At 45.0% G+C, this 12,904-nt stretch overlaps 1 protein-coding gene across 2 annotated transcripts in view; it reads right to left on the reverse strand.

The window, feature by feature from the left end:
* The window catches only part of LPP (LIM domain containing preferred translocation partner in lipoma), a 429,725-nt gene that overhangs the window by 231,145 nt on the left and 185,676 nt on the right, over positions 1–12,904 (reverse strand). For both annotated transcript variants that reach the window (XM_054983496.1, XM_054983497.1), the window contains one exon: positions 4,940–5,155. In XM_054983496.1, the coding sequence (XP_054839471.1) occupies positions 4,940–5,132 (193 nt within the window). In that variant the 5' untranslated portion in view covers positions 5,133–5,155. The remainder of the gene's footprint in view (positions 1–4,939; positions 5,156–12,904) is intronic.

The following is a 12,904-nucleotide window of genomic DNA, read 5'->3' on the forward strand; positions in this document are numbered from 1 at the left end:
GAGCCGGCCGCCCCGTCGTTGCAGCAGACAGCCAGGACACTGCAGGCAGCGCAGGCTCTCCTGTGTGCAGAGCCCCCTAAATATTATGCGCCCGGGGCGGCCACCCCTCTGCCCTCACCCCCCACACTATGCCACTGCACATTGATACCAGTCGGTGGAAGGAAGAAGACAACCATCTTATTTTACCCTAAGTCCAGGGTGGCTCATGTAAACCCAAACCAGGGTGGGGGATACAAAATGTTTTTTGTATTTAATGTTATTTGTATACTGTTTTAATGTTTTTTTGTACACTGTTTTATTTTATCTGTTTTTAACTGTATTTATGTAAATTGAAATGCTGTACTCCACCCTGAGCCCACCTGTCGGGGAGGGTGGACTAAAAATCTAATAAAATAAATAAATAAATAAATAAATAAATAAATAAATAAATAAATAAATAAATAAATAAATAAATGATCTTTGTGTCTACCCCACTTTTAGGGCAATCTGTCCTCCAGCAGCCAATTACTGTAAACTCTAGTAGTCACAATTCTGGCTACAGAATAAGAATAATCCAGTTGGAGCAGTGGCAAACACTTCAGACAGGAACAACTCTATGGACTTGGCATGTCCAGGATTTGCCAAACCACGGTGGGGGGATCATCATACCTCTGTGTTTACAAACCACATTCTTACAGTGCAGTCCTAAGAAGAGCTACTCCAGTCTAAGCCCACTGAAATCAATGGGCTTAGATCGGAGTAACTCTTTTTAGGATTGTACTGTGAGTCACCTTCATATCTAGCCAGACCACATACTAGGAGATTTCAAAAGGATCAAGCAGTACCAGTTTGGTGTCGTGGTTAATAGTGCAAGACTCTAATCTGGAGAGCTGGGTTCGATTCCCCACTCCTCCGCTTGAAGCCAGCTGGGTGACCTTGGGTCAGTCACAGCTCTCTCAGAGCTCTTTCAGCCCCACCCACCTCACAGGGTGATTATTCTTGTGGGAATAATAATGACATACTTTGTAAATCGCTCTGAGTGAGCGTTCAGTTGTCCTGAAGAGCGGTATATAAACTGAATGTTGTTGTTGTTGTTGTTGTTGTTGTTGTTGTTACCACCATGTTTAAAAACTTTCCCAACCCTGGATCCATGTTGCCATGTCTATGAGAAGGGATGGTTGAATCTAGCAGATGCGGTGGCAGCAGCCTCAGCAGTTCTTTCTGCCGCTGCTAGCCATCTGTCAGCTTTGGGCTCTCCTTGCTGACTCTTTCGCTCCCGTCCTTCTGGCCCTGCTGCTGCTCTGACATGACCCCCCCCTCCGCCAGCCCCAAGCTCCCAGAGGAAAACCTGAGTGGATTTTTGCAAGAGACACTCTTGCAAAATTCCGCTCTGCTCGGGTTTTCCTCCAGGAGCTCATGGGCAGGGCCCAACTACACTTCCCAGATAAACTTGTGGAAACACAACACGTGTCAGGCATCTCGAGTAGTTTAGCTCTGAGCTGCTGACCTGCTGCTTGTGCAACGTAGAATGTTCTAAAGCTTCGCTCCTTGCCGCTCCAGCTAAATTTTGTATTATGTTTGAGTGAAAAATTACCCATCTGAAAAACATCAAGCAGGACAAAAGAAAAAAAGATACATGTTGGCCCCATATTGCTAAAAGGGCATGAAACCAGTCAGAGACACATTCATCTCCTTCGTAAAAGTGAAGACATGGTGCTACAGAGTCTTGCAAATTTCTCTTTCCTCCTCCCTCTCACTTTCACTTCCCTTTTAAGCAACTGTTCATTCTTTTCAAAAAAGAAAACATGAGTATGCAGTTCACGAGTATACAGCAAGCAATGACTCAGCTTTCTTAATACACAAGTTCTTAACCCTCACACTGGTGCTGGAAAGACAAGTAGCAAGGGTGGGAGACATCCCGTGACCCAGAAGGGGTCCAAACTGGACCGCTAGTGTGGCCAGGAGGTGGTGCTTTGGAACCTGCCTTGACCCAAATCCATTCTCAGACTCGGAAAAGAAAAATTACACAGATGAGATTTGTTGGAGCCACGTAATTTAGATTTTTCCCTTTTCAAGACTCCACAATATAACCTAAGTCAGCTGCTTCCGAGGCCTAATTAACCTTGTTTGAGGTTGGAGAGGACAGCCTTATCCCGAACCAGATTTAAGCAGCGAGTGACTTCAGAAAGCAGGATCAAAACCACCCACCGTTTAGGAGGGGGGAAACTCTAAATCCTGTAATATGGATTAATTACACAAATTGAACATCTTTGCATGTTTTTCTATCTTCAATCTCTCTCTCTCTCTCTCTCTCTCTCTCTCTCTCTCTCTCTCTCTCTGTCTCTCTCTTTCTCTCTCTCTCTGACTTTTTAATAAAAGATCCAGTTCTATGCAGCCAGGCATCACTTTGAGTTTCTCCACATGAGACACCTCAGTGTGTATTCGTCAAGTGTAGGTAGACGTAATGTTAGCTGGGAGGCATAGTTTTAAAAGACAGAGCAGGCGAGGATCACTCCTCAGACAGTTTGTTTATTTCATCTTTGCCTCCCCTAAAGCTCCATCAATTTCACATCTCCGGTATAAAACTGGGTGGGATGGCAACCAGAGGGCAGCAAGGAATGGAAATGGGCTGGATCTGCCTTCCAGAGCCGGGCTTTGACCTGGAGAGGTCATAATGAGCTGAAGTTTCCCTTCAGGCATTTCACAGCCTCTTCACACAGCTCCAGTATATAACAAAGCCTTTGCCCTGCTGCCAGCTCTCTTTTTAAAATATCCTTCCCGGTTAACATTGCATCTCCCGACAAGTGTTCTTCATGTGTCCGATGTCTCGCGTAGAGAGACTCTTTGACCCAGACATGATGGGTAAGAGGCAAGAACCCAGCGCCCTAGCGGACTGCTGTATTCTTATGGACTCTATCATGGCTGCAGGCAATTCGGCAAAAGGTATTGAACTAGGTGGACTGTACTCTGCCACAGCAAGAACATCCTTTTTCTTAGACTCATAGGGAGGAATGCTAAACCTGACTACTTAGAAGAAACTCCTGTTTTATTCAATGGTCTTTACTCTCAGAAAAGTGTTCTTAGGATTGCAGCCACAATCAGTTAATATAGCCCATAGAGAGCCAGAATGGTGTAGCGGTTAGATTGTCAGACTCGGATCTGGGATTTCCAGGTTCACATCCCCACTCTGCCTTGGAAGCTTGCTGGGTGATCTCGGGCCAATCACTAGGGGTGTGCGCTTCGGGTATCCAATTCAGGTAAAATACCCGAATCGGGCTCGATTCGGAAAGCTTTGCTATTTCCGAATCGGGGCCAGATTCAGAAATCCTGAAGCAAAGCTTCCTGAAGCATTTGTAATACTTCGGGAAGCTACAGGGGTCCCGGGAGTTAAGTTTAAAGGGCCCTTTCACAAGCGGCAGGGCCCTTTAAACTTTACCATTCCCACTCTTTCTTCCCTACGCCAATTACTTGGCACCTGCTGGAGGAGGAGGCCCTACTGCCTCCCCTCTGGCTTCCGGTGGTGGCAGCCCTCTCTGCTGGCCAGCTGCACCAGCACAGTGCTGGCGGCAGGGAAGGCCCTGTCTGCTGGACAGCCACACCGGTGGCGGCGGCGGCGGCAGGGAAGGCCAGCTGGAGCCTGACCAGGTAAGTGGGGTGGGGGTGGGAGTTTAAGGGTGGGATGGCCTCCCCCCTCTCCCATCATTTCAGTATGCTCCGAATCTTTACGAAGCATACCGAAGCGACTTAGAAACCCGAATCTGAAGCAGCACACCACTTCGGATTTCAGGGTTTATTCCAAAGCTTTTTCCTGCTTCAGTAAACCCGAAGCGGGAAACCCGAATATTTTTCGGGTGCACACCCCTACCAATCACACACTCTCAGCCTAACTTACCTCACAAGGTTGTTGTGAGGATAAAAGGGAGAAGAAGAGCACGATGTAAGCGGCACTGTGTCCCCATTGGGGAGAAAGGCAGGATAAAATAAATTAATACAGATTACTGTTCAGAAACTTTCAACCTGCACTTTTGCATTATATATTTATAACAAATCGTGGACCTCAGAGATTTAATGTTTCTTTTAAAAAAACATTAACTTATATTCAGTAATGTCCAATGACAGAAAAGTGTATCTTCAAATATGGCTGCAAAACCTGAGCAAGCATGTTTCGGATGCCACTTTGAGAGAGCAGCTCAACCAAAGTTCCTGTGTGGCCTCCGGAGCGCGATCTCCACTCTGTTACAGGAATGGTCTTGGCAGGACCAGTGAAAGCCCAGGAACCACAGAAAGACGCCGATTTTTTTTCTTCCAGCAACCTGAATTCTGAAAACCGATACACTCACAAACACTGACACGGGAAGGAGGGGAAAATCTTCCGTTTCTTTGGATACATTTTTTTAAAAGAAACCAGATGGCTTCTAGCAGAGTTACTGAGTAAAATATTATTATATCATGAAACTAATTATATCGACAGAAAAGGGAGATAGCACCTGCTATGGGCTAAAAAAAGAGCGTAGAATCCCAGGTCCATAAAACAAATCCAACTTTCCTTTCCCTTTCCTTTCCACTTCTTGCATAGATCTACTTGTACAACCACACACCTTGCAAGTATGCAATTTGGCATTGTCTAGCTCCGCTTTCTTGTTGTTCCCCTTGGGTTTCTTAACCTCGTGGCTGAGTTTGAAAATGTGTGGCTAGTCCCTAGAATCTCACAAACCAGCCGTGGAAGGCTCAGCAGGACTTTCCAAGCCCAGCGTCTCTCAGCAACCCTTCCTCGTTACTAGTAGCAGGAAACATGAAACAAAGCGAGAAGATTTTGCAAGCATATTCTATCTATTCTGGACATTGCAACTGGCTTTACCAGGGTAGAGAGCATTGATCTTTCTTGGAAGAAAATGCAGACTCACAGAAACATACTTCCTTCCAACACCAAAAAAATGCATATAAAAGCTGCTCTTCTTACCATCCCCTTCGGCCTGTCTGTAGGGATTGTACTTGGGTTTGGGGGCCACCACCGGAGCAAACTTCTTTGGTGTCTGCTGAGTAGAAACAGAGATGCTGGGAGTCCCAAAGGCGTGGGTGGTCTCCATCCGTGCCGTCACATGTCCAACAGGCTCGCTGGAGTTCTTGGGCGGTAGCCATGATGGGTGAGACATCACTCAGGTCTACGAAAAGAGATCTGTAAAACATATACATGTTCTCATGACAGGGCACTTGGAGGAATGGAAAGTGCAAACACAGAAAGGGAAAGGAAGAGAGATACCAAGGTTAGAAGATCCTCTTTTCTCACTGAGATCCAAGGTAGATTGCCCAGTGCAAGTGAAAATTTAGAGGGCCAAACCACACAACTCTGGAAACTGCTTCTCTCCACCTTTCGGGGGGGAAACCAGGTTATTATTTCTTATTTATGTCATTTATAGTCCACCTTTCTCACTGCATCTGATGAAGAGAACTGTGATTCTCGAAAGCTTATGCTACAGTAAAGTTGGTTAGTCTTGAAGGTGCTCCTGGACTCTTTTCGATTTTGCTACTACAGACTAACACGGCTAACTCCTCTGGATCTTTCTCACTGAGACTCAAGGTGCATTACACAGTGTGAGATTAGTACAGTCAAGGACATTTCCATAAACAATGCCATAGGGTAAATAAACCCAAGTTTACAAAGACATAGCATTAGAATCAGAGGAGTTAGCCGTGTTAGTCTGTAGTAGCAAAATCAAAAAGAGTCCAGTAGCACCTTTAAGACTAACCAATTTTATTGTAGCATAAGCTTTTGAGAATCAAGTTCTCTTCATCAGATTTGGATCATGCATCTGATGAAGAGAACTTGATTCTCGAAAGCTTATGCTACAATAAAATTGGTTAGTCTTAAAGGTGCTACTGGACTCTTTTTGATATAGCATTAGAAGTGATCCAATACAAAGTGCTGAAACAGAACATAAGCAATTCTAGGACTGATATTAGACAACATGAAGCATAGGTAGCTCATAGGAGCACATATTAAAAACAACAGATAGCACGTAAGGCCATGTAACAGTGAGGTCTATCGTTCATAATTTATCAGTGGATCATCTGTGAGCCCCCTCCCTACAATACAACAGTTTTTTAAATAATTCAGTTTTACATCGTTTGCGGAAAGCTAGGAGCGTGGGGGCTCTCCCGACCTCCTCAGGCAGGCCGTTCCACAGGGTAGGAGCCACCACAGGGAAAGCCCGTGTACGAGCGGCTGTCGATTTTGCCCACGTGCACGGTGGCACCTGCAGGAGACCCTGTTCAGATTAGCGAAGTTGCTGTGGAGGAACATAGGGAGGGAAGTATAGAAATATTTTAACAGATTAATTCATAAGGGTCTGTTCCACTATCAGTGGCCATTTCCTCTGGCCCAAGGAGCCTTCGGCTCATACATCTGTGCGCTATCCCTCTCACATCAGAAAGACAGCGCCACCATAAGCAGAACAGATCCACACAATCCAACCCAGAGAACATGCATTTCTGGTGCCTCCACCGTAGGAGCTCATGTTTTCTTTACTCCCTTGTCCTTTACATTCTGAACCAAGGGTAGGAAATGTCTGATACAAACGATCTAGCCAAAATCGCATCCTTATACTTCAGTAAAAAGGAACATTTCTCAAATGTAAAAGCAGCCAGCAAGATCTGCAGTCATGCTCCAAACTTAGGGGAAACATTTGCCAAGATTAATTTAATGAAATGTAGAAATGTTACCTGGTTTATTGATTACAGTCTTTCTTTTCAATCTGTGCGGAAGGTTTATTGATTTCAATTCTGTGAACTCCAGACATGCTACATAAGACTTTTTCTTTCAAAAGATTATTGATGTTTTTCTTATATTATTTATGCTATACGAATGCCCAAGATGAACACTTTACATCGTGCAGAAGCAGAAAGAGGCAAAAATGTATTTTGATAAAAAGTTTCTTTCGGGACAATGAAGAAGATGAAACGTACCCCCAAAGATTTTCAGAATCATTTGGGAGGGGGCATTCCCATCAGAGGAGGGCAATGTTACTTATAATCCATGAAGAATATCTGTTTAACTGGAATTAACTGGAGAATAAATGTTATGTGCCTGCAATTAAATATAACAACAAGGGATGGAAGCTGCTTGGTCGCTAACTTTCATTATTCATTGCATTATCATCCTCATCATTGTCGTCGCTATTATTATTATTCCTACTACTACTATTGTTATTATTCATTCATATATACATACAAGGAGAAGTGTGTAACATTGTGTGGGAGGGGGGATAGAATGAAAACACTGTGATCCAAATCCTAATCTCAACCCGAATTGCCTCTTGCCTGCCGATCAGGTCTGCCTTGAGCCACGGTGGTTGCCAGAAAAAGTCAGGATGTAAATATTTTAATAAATAAATGACGAGGCTGCCGTGATAGACAGGGAACCGCCCTGTTCAGAGGCAGTATATCTGTGCAAACCACTTTTTATGGAATACTGGATCTTGAGTTAATCTGTGGGCATCTGGTAGGCCATGGGAAGAAATAGAGGGACATTGGACCTAACGCCGCAGAGATGCAATCTTGTCTCTCAGTCATATTTGTCACTATAAAAAAAAATGGTGCATACAGGAAACCTTGGCAGGCCTTTGCTGCCCCTGGAAGAGAAGCTCTTGGCTGCCTGTCCAAATGGCACCCGCCCTGCATTTAACAGTCCACAACTGATGGCAGTTTTGACCACAGGCAATCCCTACCAACAGAATCCAAATCTCCTCTCAGATCCAAGAAGGCCGCGTGGAAATTTCCTCCCATTCGCTGAAGACTGTTCATGGTTTGAAACAAACATACTGAATAACAAACTACTGAAGTTCATGGCTGAGAAACCAATGACAGTATTACCCCTTTCAGTCCGAATTTCTATCTAGGCATTCACTGAGAACACGGATTTCATTTCCACACTGAAAAGCCAAGAGATAATTTTTGATAATTTATTAATGTAATTGTAGGTGAGCAGCTGTGAGGGAGCTAGAGAATATACTTAAAGATAAAGATGTCTCTCTGGGAACCGAGATCAACATGATCCAAATTCTGGTATTCCCCATTGCCATGTATGGATGTGAAAGTTGGATGGTGAAGAAAGCTCACATGCATAAAATTGATTCATTTGAAATGCGGTGCTGGAGGAGCGTTTTGCGGATACCGTGGATGGCCAAAAAGACAAATAAGTGGGTACTAGATCAAATCAAGCCTGAATTCTCCCCAGAAGCTAAAATGACAAGACTAAAGCAATCGTACTTTGGTCACATCATGAGAAGACAAGATTCTATGGAAAAGTCAATAATGCTGGGAAAAGTGGAAGGCAGTAGGAAAAGAGGAAGACCTAAAACGAGATGGCTGGACTCAATGAAAGGAGCCATGCCCTCCAGTTTGCAGGATCTGAGCAATTCTGGTAATGATAGGAGGTTTTGGAGGTCTTTCCTTCATAGGGTCGCCATCGGTCAGAGGCGACTTGATGGCACAAAACACACACACTACACAATTGTAGGTTCCTCTTGAAGCATAAAGACAAGCTTTTCAACAAGGTTAAGGAAGTGTCAGGCTATGGATGACAGGCTGTGGCAGAGAGACCCCTGTACCATCACAGTAAGAATCCAGGTTCTTGGTTAGAAGGTTTCATTCAGGAATCAGCTCATTTCCACAGATACGTCCATAGAGTTACTCAGAAGCAAAGTAAGCAACTAAGCAGTGAGAACAGGTTGACAGGAATGGCAACACGTGGGAAAACTCTTCCTCTTAACTCACACATTCATTCCTTCCCCCTCCCATCAGCAACACAGGACTGTTGGTGGGAACTCGCCCTGAGAACGTCTCACATATTTGCACTATCAAGTCTAGACACTGAGAAAGCAGGAGATCAAAGTTGAAACACAGAAGCGCATGGGAGTGAGCAGTGTACAAGGTCAAAAGCTCTGAGAGCTTCTACAGTCCGTTAGATAAGACACCTGCAGCTTCAATAAGCCCGTGAAAGCAAAACAGTTACGGCATTGGCAATATAGCATCAAGTTATAGCATGAAACATTGGTTCAGCATCAAGTAATGGCATGGATGGGGGACAGACATGACAGGAAGTTGCTGTTTTTGTATTGCTGGAGAAAGGCTTTCCCTCCACATGGTGGGGGAAAAATTAGGTTTAGGGTTTGGAAGTGAGAAAACCCAAGTTCTAATCTCCACTTGACCATGAAGCTCAGGGCCCAACTGGATGATATGGTGGAGGAGAACCACAAAGCGCCTCTCTGGAGGTTTTTTTTTCTCTGAAATGCACCCACTTGGGGAGAGGGGAGTCTCCAGATTTGAACTGAGCTGTGGCCCCAAGGGCTGGCGCTTAAGGGACTTAAGAAGGGTCACTCTATGCCGCTTTCTCACCTGTGGGATCCACAAAACATTGACCCTGTGGGGAAGAATGTAACATGGACAAAACGAATTTGAGTGAGGAGCAAAATGACCAGCGGGGAAAGAGCTAAGCAACACAAACCACTCCGCTCAATCAAGAGTCTCCAGAATGGCATTTAAGTGGGGGTGGGTAAGTTCTTCCTAATGTTATTTCAACCCATTGGTTCTGGTCTGACCTTCTAGGGCAGTGGAAAACAACTCTGCATCATCCTCTATATGACAGCCCTTCAAGTGCTTGAAGATGGTTATCCTATCTCCTCTCAGTCGCCTCCTCTCCAGGCTAAACATACTGAGCTCCTTCAACCTTTCCTCATAGGACTTGGTCTCCAGACCCCTCACCATCTTCGTTGCCCTCTTCTGGACACGTTTCAGCTTGTCTATATCCTTCTTAAATTGTGGTGCCCAAAAGCTAGCTTAGACATGGGAGACGACTGGTTCCACTGGCTAGAGGGCTGAGTATGCCTGCTGTTCTTCTGTGACCTGCTGACCTGGAGGCATAGCTAACAAAGAAACACACACACACAAAGGGGGGGGGGACCAAAACTCAGCCCGAAATATGCTGAAGAAGCTGCAAGGGTCAAGCTACAACAGATAATATATAATCAAAATAAATGTTTATTACGTGGTGTACACAATAGTAAAATTAAAAACACAGGGCCTTACGCCAGGCTCTGTATTTTATCTGTTATAGTCAGCCACTTCCTAGTTCATCAGGGATCCCTGTCTGAGCCCCGCACTGCCTCACATGTTTCTATCCTACCAGTCCAATTGTAGTATGTAGGCTCCAAAATAGGTGATTCTCTTTGTTCATCTAGATCTCCTCCACCTTTTATTATTTTATTTTCATTTATTTTATTTTCATTTATGTCTTTCTCCTCACTGGGACTCAAAATGACTTACACCCTCCTCTCCTCCAGTTTATCCTCACAGCAGCTCTGTAGGGGTAGGTTGTGCATGACTGGCTGAAGGTCACCCTTGGGCCAGGGCACAGTGGGGATTTGAACCCGGTTCTCAAAGATTCCTAGCTGCACACTGTAACCATAAATCCACACTGGCTGGCCTCTTTTTGGTGCTTGCAAAAGAGAAACCCCGCCGGAAGGCTGAAAATCAGCAAAGAGAGCAGCAGCTGCAGCAGGATCCCTGGGTTGGCCCAGCACGGCAAAATCGCTGGCAGCCGATCTCTCTCCATATTTCTTTGGTTTTATCAGCATGTGCCTCTCATTAGGTCCTTCAGTTGCCTTTTGATGGTTCTGCTAAACAGATGTGAGCTTATTTAGTTACAGATCTGTCTCGTTATGCCGTCTCTTGGCTCAGACAGATGGTGGCTCTTTTCTTCTTCAAGTAGGCAATGTTCATCTAATGATCAAATCCTCCCTGAAGGCGTTCTAGAAAATACCACATGAAAAGGGAACAAGGAGCAAGCAAAGGAGGGCCGGCCTCCTCAACTAGAGGGGAAGGATCCTTTGTCGCAGCCAGATGTAGGCAAAACACGACAGAAGTGTCCCTCTTCGATAATGAATGTGACCAAGATAAACTTTGCAGGAGATCAGCTGCTGGAGAGCAACTTTGCTAGAGCACAGCCCCCTTGAAAGTTAGGATGGCCAAGGAAGCCACAAGGTCCTCTACTAATTCCAGAGTGTTACATGCAGTTGCAGATCAAGCACATATCTGGCTCATCAGGGCTAAACTAAGCATGCACATTCATCCCCTGCCTGACTGCAACATCAAGGGACGACATACAAGCGTGCATGAGCTATCACAGATCAAACAAGACAGCTGCAACTTGCATATCCCTGGCGCTAGTTCAAATGCAGCGTTATTTTGTTTTTCTCGGTGGTGCTCCTTTGCAGTTGCTATCCAATACTGAACAGGCAAGAAAGCCAAGTGTGCATGTGTGTGTGTGTGTGCGTGCGTGCGCGCGCATGTGTGTGTGTGTGTGAGAGAGAGAGAGAGAAAAATCCAGTGGTCTGCAGACCAAAACAACAAAAACAAAAACCCTAGAACTTTCCTAATTGTTCCAGATAGTAGACTGACCTAGATGTTTCCATGGGGATCAGAGGCTTTGTTGGCAGGTTTCCCTGCAGCCTCCTATTTTTACCAGAGATTTTGTGTTGGTGTGTGTGTGTGTTGGCACATGAAGAGGGCTTTTTGCTGGACGTCCCTCATATCAAAGGAGAGTGATCTCTCAATTTATTCGGTGGTTCTAGTAATCCACTATCATTAAAAGGAAGCGCAGTTAATTCCTGGGCCCATAACACTTTTGACCAACAACAGCTAGCATAGCCCCCATGTGCTTGCTTGGAACGGGATGTCCTTGCTGCAGCTGTCCACCGGCATGCTCAAGCCCACAATATTACAATCCACTCTATGCAGACTTCCCTCTGGACCTTCTGGAAATGTCAAGCGGTCCAAAATGCTGCAACAGGATTGCAGGCAAGGACAGACTACGGTTAAGGTATTACTTCTGTCTGGCAAACACTGTGCTTTTGGACACAGTTCAGAATTCTGGTTGTAAAGCTCCGAGGGTCACAAGACTAAGAATATTAGAAAGACTGTCTGATCCCAAACAAACCCTTCCGTGCACTAAGTTCTGCCTTGCAGGCCCTTTACTGGGTTCCTTCAACACTGAAATCTGATCTGAGACAAGAACTTCTTGGCCATGGCACCTGGCCAAAGAAACATTCTTTTCTCCAGGAGATGTCCCACAGGTATCTTTCTTGATGTTTAGGCATCAGGTACAGCCTGCATGGGGCAATGGTCAGAGTGCTGGACTAGGATCTATAAGACCCTGCACCTCTCTGCTATGGACATTTGCCAGATGATGTTGAGCAAGTCACACACTCAGCCTAACCTTCCTCACGGGGTTGTTGTGACAATACAGGAAAAGAGGATGGTGTATGCCACTTTGGGTCTCATTGTGGAGAAAGGTGGGTATAAATGAATAAAATAAATAAGCTAAAAACAAATTTCCTTAGGCCTTCCATTGATCTATATTTGCTCTCCTCTGCTGTTTTGGTTGTTTGGATATGTTGGATTTCTTGTTGTTTCAGCTCACACAGCAGGTTGTTCTTTATTGAGAAGTTTGGACTGACAGACGCTTTAGGCAACTTTTACTTGAAAAAGTGGCACAGAAACCATTTTAATCGCAGAAATCAACCTTGTTTGGTGTAGTGGTTAAGAGCGGCAAGACTCTAATCTGGAGAATCAGGTTTGATTCCCCACTCCTCCACTTGAAGCCAGCTGGGCAAGCTTGGGTCAGTCACAGCTCTTTCAGAGAGCTCTCAGTACCTACCTCACAGGGTATCTATTGTGCGGAGAGGAAAAGACGGTGATTGTAAGGCACTCCGAGTGAACAGTGAGGTATAAAACCAACTCTTCTTCCTCTTCCTTCTTCTTCTTCTTGGGTGTGCAAGGAATAGGCATTGGTCGCTTGCTGGATTCACAAAACACCTGCTAACCTTCATGCCAACCCTACCATTAAAGGATTAACACACTTCTCACTCTC

The sequence above is a fragment of the Eublepharis macularius genome, chromosome 6, assembly GCF_028583425.1.
Source record: "Eublepharis macularius isolate TG4126 chromosome 6, MPM_Emac_v1.0, whole genome shotgun sequence".
NCBI classification, from domain to species: Eukaryota; Metazoa; Chordata; class Lepidosauria; order Squamata; family Eublepharidae; genus Eublepharis; species Eublepharis macularius.